The sequence below is a fragment of the Bos indicus x Bos taurus genome, chromosome 8 (assembly GCF_003369695.1).
Source record: "Bos indicus x Bos taurus breed Angus x Brahman F1 hybrid chromosome 8, Bos_hybrid_MaternalHap_v2.0, whole genome shotgun sequence".
Taxonomy (NCBI): domain Eukaryota; kingdom Metazoa; phylum Chordata; class Mammalia; order Artiodactyla; family Bovidae; genus Bos; species Bos indicus x Bos taurus.
Genome location: NC_040083.1, coordinates 61,765,111 through 61,781,965, shown reverse-complemented (window position 1 = coordinate 61,781,965; position 16,855 = coordinate 61,765,111). Strand labels below are relative to the sequence as shown.

The 16,855-nt window shown below is 49.8% G+C and overlaps 1 protein-coding gene across 1 annotated transcript in view; it reads left to right on the top strand.

Moving 5' to 3' along the window:
* The window catches only part of SHB (SH2 domain containing adaptor protein B), a 138,865-nt gene that overhangs the window by 83,399 nt on the left and 38,611 nt on the right, over nt 1-16,855 (top strand). Inside the window, exon 3 of the mRNA XM_027549704.1 lies at nt 4,761-4,976. Within this exon, the coding sequence (XP_027405505.1) occupies nt 4,761-4,976 (216 nt within the window). The remainder of the gene's footprint in view (nt 1-4,760; nt 4,977-16,855) is intronic.

The following is a 16,855-nucleotide window of genomic DNA, read 5'->3' as shown; positions in this document are numbered from 1 at the left end:
ACACTTTATTCACGTGTATCAGTTCTTACAACATAGCTGTCATCAGAGTTTAGATATTATGGGCAAAATGTGTGATGGCAGTATCCAGCAATTCCTAAACAAGGAGTAGAATTCCTCTGGGGCTTTGTTCACATTGCCCAGGACTTGTTTAAAAAACCCACGAGATAGGGTCTGCTCAACACATAAACAGTCTTGTATTTCACTTTTTTACTTAGCATAATTTCATGCACAATTTTCCATGTAGCTACATAATCTTCAGATTTATCATTTTAATGGCTGCTTAATATTCCATCCAGTTAGCGTGCCATAATTTACTTAACTGCTCCCTATTGTTGGAGCCTTAATGAAAATTTGAATTCACCATGTAATACAGGGGGAAGCTCGTTTTAATGATTACCATTCTAACATCCTCTGCCCTGACTGCATGCCATTACTAACCCAGCTTTGGTAAGGCACAGATGCTTTCAGAACAATAAATCCTGTCTGAGAGGTGTATGCATGAGTCCCTCTGATTTAATAGCTAATCTGTTCCCTGCACATGTTTTCCTTTTAGGCTGGTGTTTATGTAGAATATCCATCTCTTCTGAATATTGTGTAACACTAGACTATATTCATTTTTCATGTTGTTCCAGGTACCTTAACCCTGCAGTCAGAGACTTTCATAAATTAATTGGAATTTGGGGTAAAGAGGAGTTTCTGGCTGTCAGTTGTTGTTCATTTATCCCACCCATGTTCATGAAATATCTGTTTGCAGCTGCACTCTAAGACAGAAAATGAGCAAGGATGTTCATGATTACTGGCGGCCCACAGAGCATCCGTGAGTTGCTCTGAGGCCCAAGATTAAATGGCGAATTTTCATGCGAAGTGCTTTGGATACTGTAGAGTACATATTACTGGTTGTCAATCCTCCTTGTGAAAGAAGACGAAGTGGAAGGTGGTTTTCCTAGGTCAGTCCCTGTCAGCTGCATTCCCAATGTCCCAAGCCCTTGGAATTTTCCAAAGACAGGAAGCAAAACTGCAGTCTTTAGAAGCAGGATGGCAGTGATGCGGATAATGACAACCCCACAAAACACTGCTCAAATAGCTTGATAGATTTCGTAATTTACAGAGTTGTCTCCAGTACTTTCCAGTTGGTTTTTGCCTGAAAGTGGCCAAGTCCTGCCTCTTATAACTCTTCTCTTCTCCTCTTGTGTACTAAGTCGCTCAGTCATGTCTGACTCTTTGTGACCCCGTGGACCATAGACCTCCAGGCTCCTCTGTCTGTGGGATTCTCCCAGCAAGAATACTGGAGTGGGTTACCATTCCCTTCTCCAGGGGATCTTCCCAACCCAGGGACAAACCCGGGTCTCATATGTTTCCTGCATTGGCAGGTGAGTTCTTTACCTTTAGCGCCACCTGGGAAACCTCTTCCTCTCTTACTCCCCCATAAAAATGAAAGTATCATCCTTAAAACTAATAAATCATCCCACTTTACTCAAGGGACCCAGTAAAGCCATGTGTTGCCAAAGTATGGGACATCTCAGAGGAGACAGGATTTTAGGTGGCCACATAGTGAGGTTTTCACTTTTCATTTTCTTTCTTTCTAAAAAGAGAAAGTTGTTCTTATTTGCCAAAGACGGTATCTTGGTTTGCTGCTTGCATGCCCCATCAGCTCTCCAGTGCTTGCTGTTCACCTTTTCAGCAGAGAGAAAGCAAGCCTTGGGCTTTGGGAGATGTACCTACCTAGCTGGCTTTGTTCTTGTTCGTTCTTTTTATGTTTATCATCTGTTTTTTGGTAAAAGGTTATGGTTTATGGGGTGGTAATTAAAAGTTTCCTTTTTAAGTGGATTTATTTACTCTAAAAAATGAGGCAACATCAATAAAAATGGTAAATAATAACCCAGGTGGTACTAGAAAATGGCAAAATCATGAAGTTGGGATGTAACTCAGTGAAGTTTGGGAGATACCACCTGGTGTTGATGTTGTTCAGTTGCTCAGTCGTGTCCAACTCTTTGCAGCCCCATGGACTGCAGCACACCAGGCTTCCCTGTCCTTCACCATCTCCCAGAGCTTGCTCAAACTCATGTCCATTGAGTCAGTGATGCCATCCAACCATCTCATCCTCTATCGCCCCTTATCCTCCTGCCTTCAATCTTTCCCAGCATCTGGGTCTTTTCCAGTGAGTCAGCTCTTCACATCAGGTGGCCAAAGTATTGGAGCTTCAGCCTCAACATCAGTCCTTCCAATGAATATTCAGGATTGATTTCCTTTAGGATTGAGTGGTTTGATCTCCTTGCTGTCCAAGGGACTCTCAAGAGTTTTCTCCAACACCACAGTTCAAAAGCATCAGTTTTCCAGTGCTCAGCTTTCTTTATGAGTATGAAAAGGCCAGAAGATGTGACACTGAAAGATATCACCATAGCGCTGTTTAATTTAAAACACTAAAGGTCACTGCCCAGCATCAGTTAGTTTCTGTTGTATCGGGTGCTATGCATAGGGTGGAGTTTTTGTCGGCCCTATGAGCTGGTATTGAATCATGAAGCCTAGTCTAAAGAATGCTGTTCCTAGGAAGGGCTGACATCATCTATGTGTTTTGTCAACTGCTCTTCAAGATGTGTGACTCCCATGGGTTCCTGTTGTGTCCCTGTGGTGCTGGAATTCTGATTTGGAGAACGCCTCATAACTCCATTTGAACGGCTCACTCTCAAAACCCTCACCACTTCTGTGTCAAGCCCTATCTCCCCTCTTCCCACCTCCTTGGACCTGGTGCTCCAGCAGAAGTAGGCAGTAAATAAACATTTGCATGCATGCTAAGTTACTTTAGTCATGTCTGACTCTTTGCGATCCCACAGACTGTAGCCCATCAGGCTCCTCTGTCATGGGATTCTTCAGGCAAAAATACTGCAGTGAGTTGCCATACCCTGCTCCAGGGGATCTCCCTGACCCAGGGATTGAACTGCCATCTCTCGTAGTCTCCTGCATTGGCAGGCGGGTTCTTTACCACTAGTGCCCCCTGGGAAGCCCCAAACAGACATATAATGCACTATTATTCAGCCTTAAAAAGAAATGGACTTCTGACACATGCTACAATGTGTCATTGTGGTAAGTGAAATAAGACTGTCAAAGAAGACCAAGTGTCCCCAGCCAAGTACCTTATATGACTCCACTGGATGAGGTACCCAGGTAGTCAGATTCACAGAGACAGAAAGGGGAATGGTGGTTGCCAGGGGCTGGGGGAGGGGGAATGGAGGGGTTAGTGGGGGACAGTTTCAGTTTAGGATGATGAGAAAGTTCTGGAGATGGATGGTGGTGATAGCTGCCTGACAGTGTGAATGTACTTCATGTCACTGAGTTGCACACTTAAGAATGGTTAAATGGCAAATGCTATATATATATATCTTACAAATAAAACAAGAAAGTGGGTAGTGAGCACCTTTTCTCCAGCTGTGCTGCCTGGGCTTGCCCTGGTCCTAGGACAAGGAATCCTGTCCCTCGTCCTATCCCTCCACTTGTCAGAGCTGTCAGTTCAAATGTCATCTCTCCTGCCTCATCCCTCGCGGGCCCTGCAGGAGACCCCTTCCTGAAAACAGTATTATGCTAATTTAGGTTTGCCTAAATTAGCAAACCTCTCTGCTTGCCGAGAGCAGCCTCAGCAACCCCTCCTGTCCCCCTGCACACAGGGGGTGTTTATTATCAAAGCCAGAAAAATGCCCCCTTTTTTGATGAGGAGGAGCCTGAGTATAGCATCCTGGCATTTGTCATTCAGTCGCCACTGTCCTCTCAGGAGTCAGCAGTCGCTGAAAGGATCGTGCCCTGTGTGAGGCCTCATCTCGATGGGCGGCCGCTGCTCAGCCCACACTGGAGCCGGGCCCTGGCATCCTCTCCAGAAGATTAAGAGCTTTCCTTCCTTATTCAGAAGTGAAACTGGACCTCTGCTCTCCAGTGTCTTGGCTGTATTCAGCGTGTTAGGAGACAGGCAGGCCCTGAGGGAAGTAGAAATGCAGGCAAAGGGTCATTCATGGGGCTTTGTAGGGGAGAAATCAGCGACCCTGGGTTCTCTGGAGGTGGTTCTTGGCTTTGTAGGTCTGTAAATGGATATGTGAGCTGTGTGGAAACTTGAGGGCCATTTGGCCCAGTCTCCTCATCTTATCCCTGGTAGTTCAGCTGGTAAAGAATCCGCCTATGCCATGCAGGAGACCCTGGTTCAATTCCTAGGTCGGGAAGACCCCCTGGAGAAGGAAAATGCTACCCACTTCAGGATTCTGGCCTGGAGAATCCTATGAACTGTATAGTCCATGGGGTTTCAAAAAGTCAGACACAACAGAGCGACTTTCACTTTCATTTTCCTCATCTTATAGGCGGAGAATGATAAGTCCAGAGACCAGGGAGCTGCCCTAGTGGGAAGACCACCCCCCCCATCTGTAAGCGGGGGGTTGCTGAGAGCTCTGTGTGTCCTGGGCTGGTGTTGGAACACACCCAGGACATCACACTCATGTGTGGACTCTGCCCTTGAAGATAGCGGATGGTGACAGGGAGCATTCTGGTTCTGTTGTTTGGTCCAGAACCTGATATCTTTGTGAGGAAGCCTTGAGCCATGAAGCAGAGACACTGCCCTCAAGGGGAGGGCAGCGGTTAAATGCAATGAGGGGTCTGTTCTGTGCAGTCCCCATCTCCCTGGCTGGTGGCTCTGAATTCCCATGTGTATCATCCGGCAGATCCCAGGTGAGGAGGCATGTGCTGTGCACACTTTACATTTCTGCTTCCTTCCTTTTCGACTGCAGAATTTCAGAGGCAGGAAAGCGTCCGGTCGCAGCACAAAGGCATCCAGTTATACGACACCCCTTATGAACCCGAGGGCCAAAGCGTGGACTCGGACTCAGAGAGCACGATCAGCCCCCGGCTGCGGGAGAGCAAGCTGCCCCAGGATGACGACAGGCCCGCTGACGAGTACGATCAGCCATGGGAGTGGAACCGGGTCACTATCCCAGCTCTGGCAGGTAAGGAGCCAGCGGCCCCACTCAGAGGAGGCTGCTCACCTGCATGGCACTCACCTGTGTAAAGGGAGTAAGTGCATGGGTCCCTGCCTGCTCAGGTAAGCCACAGGGTTTCTAGTGCAGCTGGGCCCTTTAAAGATGAGGAAGATCCTGGAGGCCAGGATCTAGACAGCCCAGATGATCTCATTGTCTGACTCTGTCTTGGTCCTGTTGGTAATGCTCTAGTTCACTGAAGCCAAGATTTTGGAAGGAAATTTTAAAGACTAGAAGAAAATCAGTCTGTCGTGCAGCTACGACGGCCTGCATACATCCAGGGCCACTGCATTTCCTGTTCCAGCTTCATTCAGCACAAGCCCGTTCACAGAGCACAGGCTGTGGGCACGTCCTGACCTCAGGGGCTGACCTCGCCCCTGGCCCGGAGCCCCTTGAATGATTCAGGTGCCTCTCTGCTCCCACAGCCTTCTGAAAAGCAGTATGTCATATGTGTCACCTGTCTTCAGCTATGTTCACACCCTTTGATCCTAATCTCAGTCCTTAGGATCCAAACTTATGATCGAAAGCACAGAAAAAGGCATGATGATCATGAGAGATGGGGAACGACTTGGATGTTCGGCATTGGGCATTGATTAAATGGAATATTGAGTAGCCACTACAAAGTGACGTTGACAAGAGTATATTATGTATAGCAGCCTCGGAAAATGCTTATGTTTAATGTTAAAAGGGGAAAGTCAGATGCAAAAAATTTCTATGCTTCTAAGAGTTTTGGCATATGAACAAAGAAACATGGAGTGACTAACTCTTATCACATTGAAGGTCATAAAGGAAGAGTTTTTATTCTTAACATTCATTTTGTTTAGAATCTCCCATTTTCAAGCACAACTGGACCCTTCCTCCCTTTCTGGGGCTCAGAAGTGAGGCTTCTGCCCTCCACTTGTCTTGATTCCCTCAGTTGAGGTTCTGACTACTCTAGCATGTATGGCTCAGTTCCCTGGATGTAGCACTCTGTGCAATCTCTGCCTTCTGCTAAGTGCCCTTCCCAGCTGTGTCCTATCTGGGAAAGTCTTGCACTTCCTTTGCCATCACTCTGAGCCCTCCTGGCACATCCACGCATCCCACGGGCTTCCTTGCTGCCTCTCTAGGCCTGCAGAGCTTCCTGCTCGTGACCCTGGTGGGGCAGTTCTTTCACCATATAGTCAGTGCTATGGGTGCTGGGCCCGTCTGGCAGGTGGTGTGTGCCAGCCAAAAGCCAGGGCTGAGAGTAATTGGGTAACTGAAAGGTCTTTGGTCACCTCACATCTCTCCAGTGCATTTCACAGCCTTTCCTACTCTGGGCACAGTGAAAGCCAAGGACTGTCCCCTGGCGTGGTTGATCCCGGGTGTGGGAGAAGCTAGAATGGGACTGATGCTGTTCCAGAGGTGGCTCTTCGCAAACACCAGTTTGATTAAAGGGCTAAACGTTTCATGTACCAACTGTTCTAGACACCAAGGGGCCATGGCAAGAGATGACACTGCAGGCAGCTGTGGCATCTCACCCTCTCCTGGACTGACCACCTTGCAGGTCATGTTACCTCTGATGTTTTGGTCTAGTCTGGTGCTTTACTGCTCAAAATGTGGTCCCTGGACCAGAAGCATCACATCACCTGGGAACTGGTGAGAAATGCAGAGTCTCAGGCCCCAGACCAGACCTGCAGAAAGTGAAAGTGTTAGTCGCTCAGTCATGTCTGACTCTTTGCAACCTCATGGACTGTAGCTGCTAGGCTCCTCTGTACATGGGATTCTCCAAGAAAGAATACTGCAGTAGGTAGCCATTCACTTCTCCAGGAGGCCTTCCCAACCCAGGGATCAAACCTGGGTCTCCTGTTTTGGAAGCACATTCTTTACCATCTGAGTCATCAGGGAAGCCCCCAGACCTGCAGAGTCAATAAGTTTCAAAAGACCCCCAGGGGATTCTCAGGCTTGTTAAAATGAAAAGCACTTACCCCACACGACATCATCTCTTCAGAAGGCTCTCAGGCCAGAACTTGCCCAATTCTGCCCAAAGCTGGTTTTAGAACTACTATACATTTCACAAAGGATCACAAGGTCTCAGAACTGGTCCCCACATAAGTTTCTGGGCCACGGGTCTCCATTCTGAATTTGGTTTTCTGTTGCTGAGTTGCTATCACATGTGTCATTGTAGGTCAACTTCTTAGGCTGCTGTTAGGAGGCAGATGCAGAATCCTGTCCCCACCTGTGTCTCATCAAGTCACTTACCTCATCAACTGTGTGTCCTGCTCTGGAGTGGATACTCATTGTGGGTGTGTGCTAAGGCACTCAGTCATGTCTGACTCTTTGAGACCCCATGGACTGTAGCCCACCAGACTCCTCTGTCCATGGGCTTCTCCAGGCAAGAATACTGGAGTGAGTTGCCATGCCCTGCTCCAGGGGATCTTCCCGACCCAGGATTCGACCCAGGGATCGAATCTCCTGCATTGCAGGTGGATTTACTGCTTAGCCCCCAGGGAAGCCCTGGATACTGATTGTGCTTTCCCCAAGAAGCTTTTGGCTCAGTTCTGATTTCTGGGGCATAGAAGGAAGTTGTTTCCCTTGGCTGAAGGGATGCTGTGAGCACCAGTCTTGAGTCTTTGACCAGATCCCCTCCCCACATCTAGACAGAAGTTGTCAGGTGAGGAGCACCCTCCTGTTTCCTAGCCCACCGTGTAGGTGGAGTGAAGTGGATGCACCACCTCTCGGGTAACCAGAACGAGTGGAAACAGCTCGACTGGGTTGCTGAAGTGCTGCCAGAGTCCCATTTCTAAACCAGGAAGGGTGGCTGCTCAGGAACAAAGGTGGCTCCCACCTCCTGCCTGAATGAGTAGAGTGTGCAGCACATGCTTTAGCACGTCATTGGTGGTGTCAGGGAGCAAGGCAGTGCTGAGCTGGGCCTCATCCTCCTTTTCACAACCCCTGTTTGAAGTGCCCCGCCCAGTTCTCTGGGCCCTTGGGTGCTATGATGGGCCCCAGGAGCCTGGGGACAGGATCTGCAACTGGGCTAAAAATCCACTGGGCAAAACTGTCATCATCTCTTTCCATCCCTTATATTCTGATTCTGCCTGTTTAGCTTGCATGAAGGAACCCGGGCAGTGTTTTCAGATTTCCAAAGGTGTACAGTATGGGCACCCCCAAAGGGCAGAGGTGGGCCTACCAAGGAGGAGCCATAGGGATATACGGTCCCGGTGAGTGGTAAGAATTTCAGATACACCTGAAAGTGTATCATGAGCTTCCTGTCACTGAGATTGGCCAGCAGAAGCTTGAGTGAGGCCGCATTGGTATCAGGAGGGCTTTGCCTGCAACCCCCCACTTCAAGGCTCCTTCCATGCTTCATTTCATCAGGACTCCAGCATGCTGGCCGGAGGCTGAGGGAAGGGGAGCCCTTTGAACTACCTCTGTGATTCAGTCTATGAAGCAAAAGTGCTTTCTGCCCTTCACAGTGCTGTCCTGCATTGCAGTCATGAAAGGAGGCTCTTGTAAGGGGTGCTTCGGCATTTCCCACAGAAGGTGGCCTTCTCAGCCAGGGCAGCCTTTCGGGAAGTCTCGATTATCACTTCCTGGTTGTCGTGAAAACAGCTATTGCAGGGTTTGAGGTGGTCCTCACTTCCTGGGAATGATAGTCTTCCCTTCGCTCAGAGTTCTGTAGCAGGTGAAGGAGGTTTCCTGCCTGCCCTCCCTATGGGAAGCTGCTGATAGCCTCAGCCAGGATCCCTGCCCCCATGCACCCAGCACCGGAGTCTCAGCATACATGCCTGGCCTGAGGTTGGGGGTTGATCCCAACCTCCAAAACGGATGCCTTATCAGTTTTACAATCAGGCTGTCAGCCCCCTGCCCACCCAGCAGACTCCCCTGCCTTCAGAGCTGGCTGGACTCGGTTCCCCCCGCTGCTTTGACTCACCCCCGAGAGACTTTATAGGCAGCAGGTCCAACCCCTCACTGATGCAACTCCCTGCCCAGCGTGGGGCAAGAGAAGTACCCTGAGTGATTCCATGCTGTCTCGGGTGGCACAGCTTGGTGCAGATGGTCTGACCAGCCCCTGGGCTTTGTAAGATGGACAGAGCCTACCCAGGAGGTGGCCACACGGGGAGAGGGCTGAGGACTGGGTGGGTAACCTAGAGAAGCAGACTTGGGCTCTGGGGGGCGGGAGGGGCATGGATGTGGAGTCTCCACATCTGTGGGGGCCCCTGGAAGGACAGGGATAGAACCTCTCCTGGGGCCTCCGTGCTCTCTCTGGGGAAACGTGTCTGCTGCAGAGGGTCCTGGTGAGGCTTACAGAGCACTGTACTGGTAGTGCTGGTATTTACAGAACACTTTTGCGTGTACTATCTCATTTCATCCTCCCAACCACCTCCTGGGATCTTAGTTTTGTCCTTTTACAGATACAGAAATTGAAGTCCAAAGAGAAGAAACAGTTGCCCAGGATCCTATAGCTAGTCAGCTGCAGAGCCAGAATTTGAACCTATAAAGTCCCACTTAGAATCCAAGCCCTTACCCTGTTGATGTCTCAATTCTCTGACACCACGCAAGATACTGCATGTAATGTGCTAGAGCCCTCATCCTCCCAGAGCCCCTGGGTTGTTGTTCAGTCGCTCAGTTGTGTCCCACTCTTTCCAACCCCATGGACTGCAGCACACCAGGCTTCCCTGTCCTTAACCATCTCCTGGAGTTTGCTCAAACTCACGTCCATCAAGTTGGTGATGCCATCCAACCATTTCATCCTCTGTCGTCCCCTTCTCCTCCTACCTTCAATCTTTCCCAGCATCAGGGTTTTTTCAAATGAGTCAGTTCTTCGCATCAGGTGGCCAAAGTTTTGGAGTTTCAGCTTCAGCATCAGTCCTTCCAATGAATATTCAAGACTGATTTCCTTTAGGATTGAGTGGTTTGATCTCCTTGCTGTCCAAGGGACGCTCAAGTGTCTTCTCCAACACCACAGTTCAAAAGCATCAATTCTTTAGCGCTCAGCTTTCTTTAATGGTCCAACTCTCACATTCATTTATGACTACTGGAAAAATCATAGCTTTGACTATATGACCTTGTTGGCAACATCACCAATTTCTCCTTGTGTCTACAGCGAGTAGGATATGTGCCTGGGGTGTAGGTTTCCACTTGAAATGGTTCCAGCTGAGGAGCCTGTGACAGCCCAAGTTCTAGAAGGTTCGTGACTGCACGGGGATGACCAGAGCCATCCCATGGGTTGGTCATCCTCTGCCCCCGCTCTGCACAGGGAGGAGTCCCCACACCACGGCATCCCACTCCTTGTCCAGCCAAGGAAACTGAGGCCCAGGGAGGGAACAGGAACTGCTGGAGACCTCATGGCAGAGCCAATTGGGCCATACACAGAGGATGGATCAACATTTCTTTTTAATTCAGTGGGTTCAGTTAAAAGCTACTTTTTTAATGATTGCCGTTGCCTCTGAGAAGAAGCAAATGATCAGAGTGCTTACTAAAGGTGCTGGGCAGCAAGAGAGTGGGTGAAGGGCACCCTTAAGATATTTCAGAGAGGGACTACCATGGTGGTCCAGTGGGTAAAACTTCCTGTTCCAAATTCAGGGGGCCCCAGTTTGATCCCTGGTCAGGGAGCTAGATCCCATTTGCCACAACTAAAGATTTTGCATGCCACAATGAAAATCAAAGATCCACGTGCTGCAGCTAAGACCTGGCACAGTCAAATAAAAAAAAAAAAAGATCTTTCAGAGAAACAGAGGCATTTTGTTTTTAACTCACTGTCTGGAGATTTGTCCCCATTGAAGTTACTTTTAAAGCAATGTCCTGGTTTCAGCCAGCAACGGGCCTGCCTTCTAGCGAAAAGAGAAGACAGACATGACTCAATGCTGAATATACTTATTTTGAGTACTTATCTGTCTTCCTTACTAAGCTCCTTGGCCAATTTCTCTGCCCTTGAAAGCTCAACACAGTGTCTTGATGTCAGGAGCCACTGGGACAGTAGTAGGAGTCAGACAATCCCAAGTTTACATGCCAGCTCCACCACTCACCAGCTGTGGGATCTCAGACAGGCTCTCAGCCTCCTGAGCTTTGGTTTTCCCGTCTGTAAAACAGGGATTGTCACAAACTATCACGCTGGATCTCTGTGGTGATCAAGGGAGAAGATTGGCTGAAAAGACTTCATAAACTCTAAAGGGTCATGCCTGAGAGAATGGTTACTGGTGCTCAGGGAAGGCTTGCTGTATTCAGTAAAATTTAATTTTATATATTAAAACAGTACTGCATAAAAAGCTACTTTGGGGGCACAGAGGGCCCATTTATGAAATTCATTCCCAGTTACTGCAGGCAATGAGAGGTATGGATAGTGTGGAAAACAACACTTCTGTAGGAGATACTCCCTTCTCGATTCCAGCAACAGTTCTCACCGTGAACCACCCAGTTCTTCCATCCTTTATTCAGTCCCTCCTGAGGACTAGACCACTGGTCCCCAGGTATGAGAGGGTCCCCACTGCCAGTCTCCCCCAAACCCCTCTCGATTCTAGCTGTGACATGTTCGTTCGTTGGTTGGTTTGCTCAGAGCATGTGGCAGAGTCACCGGCAAGAAGCGTCAAACAGATTACAGGGTCCCACCCCCAGAGCTCCTGATCCAGTAGGTTCCAGGGATGAGGCTGGAGAATCTGCCTCTCAAACAGGATCCCAGGTGTTGCTGAGGCTGCTGATCTGGGGACCCCACTTTGAGAACCTACAGCACACTCGGTACTTACTATATGTTAGGCGCTGGGCTCAGGGAGGAGGTAGGAAAGGGGTATCACAGCTTGGCTTGGTGTGTCAGTGCCACCTCCCCCAGGAAGCCTCCCTTGACATGACTCCCTTCCCCACCCCCGTCCCAGTTTGGGCTGGGGCCCCTCTGTGCTCCCTCCACATCCTCTGTGGATGTGCACTGGTTTATTCTGGAACAGCCAGGTACTCCCTTGTCACTGTCAGCTGAAGGGGTGCTATTGCTATGTTGGTCACCCCTTTGGCAGGCACCCTCTTGAGTTTTGACATTTTCCCAGCCTCATCAAGTGAGGCTCAAAGGGCAGAGGAAGGGGAAAGTAAGGTCCCAGGTATGTCTATTTCCTAAACATCTGTGAGTCATCCCTAAGCCAGCTCAGGTGGCTAATTTAAGATAATCTCATGAAGGTAAGGGGGTGATGGAGGAGGGGCAGGAAGTTAATAGACAGTGAGCCCCGGTTACGGTTACGAGGCTGGCGTGGGTTAACCCTGTGAAGTCCTGCAAGGGAAGGGATGGTGTGGTTTCACTGTCATCACACAGATGGCACCATTCGGGCTCAGAGACGGTGAGCAGCCTGTCCACGCAGCTAATGAAGTCGAGTCAGGCGCTCTCCCCACTGCTGCATTGACATTGTGAGTATGTCACGAGCAGGTCTGAACCTTCCCTTTACCTGTGCTGGGGTGAGGTGGCTTTTCTTAAGGCAGAAGCCGCTGCACCCACTCCGTACTGGGCTGGTAACTTGTCACCGTGAAGCACAAGAGCTCCGAAGGTGGTGGTGCTGACAGTGATTGCGTCAGCGCCTGCTCCAGGCTCGCTATTCCCACCAAGCCTGTGACTCATGCTCATGTGCTTAGAATAAACAGGCTCAGCCTCAGCAGAAGAGTCCACGGGGAATCTGCCACCCTCACCTGGTGCACCCTGCGCATGCCACCTCCTCACCATTGGCCCCAGTGGGGCTCCAGCAATGCTTCCTGCCCCCTGCTCAGCTTCCCAGAATGCCTTGGGCCTGGGAGGAAATTAACAATTGTGTTGGTACTCTGAGCTTTATGCTATGTAATGAGTAACAGTTGTAATTAATGTTTAACACGTGTGAACAGCAGGTCTGCAGAGAGGAGGGGGAGGGTTTAAACAGAGAACTGGGATCACTCACTTCCTTTGGCTGATATGTTACCGAGGGACAGGTTTTTCCAGTTGGTTTTTCTGTTTGACATATGAATGAATTCATTTAGTAACCTTAAAAAAAAAAAAGAAAAGAAAAACACTGGTGTTTCATAGCTTTGGCTTGCCTGCTAATTATGTTGATAGAAATGTTTCTTCTTCAAGTGCCTTTGTCTCCTGTGTGGAAAAAACCCCAAAGGTTTAGTAGAATGTCTTTGCTCTCTCTTCTGCTTGGCAAGACAGAGGTCTTCATGTGGATAGAGGTTTTAAGTTCTGTGAGGTCAGAGACTCGGCGGGCCTTGTTGACACATAGGTCCCCACCTTAGATCAGTGCCTGGCAGGTAACGAACACACAAGTATTTATTAAATTATTGAGTAAATTAGGTCTCAGGAAAACCAACCCCAAGTTCTCTTGAGGGGTATCACACAGCCTGCTCAGACAGAGATGGTATGTTTTCACATCACTTTTTCAAGCTGTACACCTGTCTTCTCTTCAAATGAGGAAGAGGGGCCTGCACAAAATAGGGGCATTTGTGAGTGGCTGGTGATGGCTGTGGTTGCTGCCCTTGGTCTGAACTAGAAGCCGAGAGTGTGTCCCTGAATGTTGGAGGATTGGCCCGCGAATCTGCCTGCCAGGTTGTGGGTGGGGAGACTGGTGTGTCAGTAGGTGGCAAGCAGGGCCCTGAGAGCCAGGCACCTGTCCCCTCCTGTCGTTCCTCTCCTGTAATTCCATCTATGGATAGGCAGCAGCAGAAACATAATGAGCAGCTGGGTTGAGGTTTGGGGGTTCCTGGGAGGGAAGACTCGTTTCTACACGTGCCCAGCCTGCTTCCTGCACATCCTCTGAGGCTTGTGGATGGGGGAAGTCCCTCTCCCAGGCCCCAGGACTGATTCTAAGTGTCTCTGGGTGTCTGCAGGTGAAAGTGTTAGGAGACACACTGCATTAGATCTGAGTGGGCATTCTCCATCTGACAGGGAGCCCAGCCCAGAGCTAGCAGAGCTGCAGGGTCTAGATTTAAGCCCCTGGGCTGTCACTTGCTAGCAGGGTGACCTGGGTCAAACGGCCTGTTTCATCATCTGTAAAACCAGGTGGTAATTTGAATCGGTGCCAGAAGTCGGGGGCACAGTGAGTGTTCGGTGGACGCTGGCTTTTGGTATCTTTATCATCACTACTGTTTTTGAGAACCTGTTACACTGTAGATAGGATTTGTGCTGAACTTGTTAGAGGCCCCTAGGATTCCAAGTTCAAGTCTAGCTGTTGACATGGGACAGTCCCTTTCGCAGCTGGTCATTTCTCATTTCTAAAATGAGTTATGATGGTGGAGATGGCTTGCTTTGGCAGCTGTAAAGGCCTCTGCATTTAGGTCATTTTGTCATTTTCATCAGGATTTATCCCTACTTTTCCTGCAGCCAAGCAGCAGCCCTCGGGTTGGGGTCTTTGCACCAGGCAGCCACATCCATGTTTCCCTTTTAGGGTGCAGACTAGGAGGATAAAGGCATGTTCACTTGTGCCAGGCCCTCCTTCCCCAGTCCAGGCTTGGGTGTACATGCATGGACAGCATTCCTGGAACCCAGATGGCATTCCTGGAGCCCAGGCGGCTTCCAGGCGCCTACCTCACCGGCTTCCCCATGCCCTGCTTCTCGGGAAGTCACCACTACCCCCTCTTATAATGAGGAACTTCTGTTCTCAGGCACTGCCCTTGAGATATGGCAGCACGGTGTCCTGGGGCCTGCATGTACCTGTGAGGGGAACACAGAGGCCTGTTATTGGTGATCCTAAAAGAGCCAGCCAAACATGTGCTGAGCTGCCCATTGTCTCACAACCTATCTGCAGGTACAGCCTTCACTCCCTGGGGAGAGGAGAGAGTGAGGCCTGCTCTTGAACTGCAGGGGAGAAGGGGGCTTCATCTCTCTGGGCCTTAGTTTCTCCACCTGTAAGATGGAAATTCTAATGCTTGTCTATGAGGAACAAGCGAGATGATGCAGAACATATGTTTAGAAAGTTGAAGCAGCAGAGGACCATTGTTGGGAACAGAGTTTTAGTCAAGTAGGAGCGCTTGTGCATTGTCATGAAAGCTTCCATAGATTCTGGTCATGGGGGCCCCACCTCCCCAAATCAATGCAGGGTCTCCCTCCTTGCCCCCTCTTGGGGGCTCACGACTGCCTGGGCTGCAGCCCCTTATATGCCTCTTCACCCCTGCCCTCCCCACTCCACACCTGTGCCCTCTACCAAAAACCGGCCAGAGCCAAGGCCAGCAGTGTGCAGGAATCAGCACCCTAGACTGTGTGGAAAGGGTGCTGTGTGCACCTTCGTTCTGGTCTCTCTGCCCTTGTGTTTTCAAAGTAATAGGATATCCATGAACAAACACCAGACCTGGAACACCGTCAGGCCTCTCCTGTCAGCCCCGTATTTGTTCCCTCCTCATCCTCATGGGGCCTTAAAAGGCCTCTTCAGCACCTGAAAGCTCTGTGCACAGAGTTTTGTTTTCAGTTCTCTAATCCTTGTTGCCCCTGCGTAAGGGACTCTGTCCTGTGCTGGAGAACTGGGGAGGCTGGAGGCCAGCCAAAAAGATGCAGCCACTGATCCACAGGCCCCACCTGGGGACCCAAGGCCCTAGGTCCCCTTCACTTCCTTCCAATTCCCTGTGAATCATCCTTAGGGGCCAACATCCATACTCATGGTCAGCCCGGAGGACTCAGGGATGTTTGGCAGGCTGTCAAGTCTTCTCTCCCTGCCTGGCCTAGAGAAAGGCACTCCTAGAGCACCCCTAGGTGAGGGGAGGCTGCCCAGGCTTTCATCCCAAAGCAGAGCATCAGGGGCTGGGGGCTGGCGCCCCCTGCCTGGCATGATGGCCTGCTCCTCTCTGCTGGGCAGTCTACTTGCCCGGTCCAGGCCCCGTTCATAAAAACATAAAATCCCACCAACCTCTTCATTTTGTTGTGAGGGTCAGAGAATGTCACATCAGGTCCTCACATATGCCTGCCTGTGAACAGGAAGCGCTCAGTAAAGGTCAAGTCATTTTTCAAAACTATTTTAAAATGATTTGAGGAGGGAGTCCAGCTCCTAAGTTTCCTTTCTTGATTGATGAATGAGGTTTTTTTTTGGACCTGCTGACCATAAATTTGGGTGGAGATTCATTCACTCAATAGAGTCTAAGCATTGACATCAGGCACTATCCTAGGCACTGGGAATTCAGCTTTAAAAAAACAGAACATGTCTTGTCTTCTTGGAGCCTCCACCTTAAGAATTTCAGCGCAGGCTGGAGAAAGTGGTTTCTGATACAAGGCACTCAGTCCTCCTGAGTAAATGAAAAGGAGCTGCTCTGAGCGTGGAGTGGCCATGGGGAGAAGGGACCACCATGTACAGGGGCCCTGCCTGGGCTTTGGTATGTCCTCTCTTACTAATCACCTCCATAATCCTTTATGGTATAGGCCTTGTCAGCCCTGTTTTATAGAAGTGGCAGCTAAGGCTCAGAGAGGTTTGAAAACTTACCCAAAGTCACACAGTAGTGGCAGAGGCAAGATTCAAAGCTGGATCTTCCTAACTGCAGAGTCCATACCCTCTCCATGACGCTGAGCTGCTGCGGTTCTTCTGTCCTCTGGCCTTGTTGCAGCCCATGGACTGCGTGTCAGGCACAGAGAACTTCAGGAGAGGCTAAGGCATGAGGCCTCATCTCCATCTGGTTCTGAGAAGACACCTATGTATGTATCATATGGACTGGGGTGGGGTCAGACAATGCCTTAGACAGGGAGGCGGGGTTCAGGAAAGGAGAAAGGCATTCCTTTCTCCCGGGGCCTGCGTACGTGTACGTTGCTTCAGTCCTGTCTGACTCTTTGTGACACCAGGCTCCTCTGTCCATGGGACTCTCCAGGCAAGAATGCTGGAGTGGGTTGCCATGCCCTCCTCCAGGGGATCTTCCCCACCCAGGGATCGAACCCATGTTGCTTTTGTCTCCTTCATTGGCAGGCAAGTTCT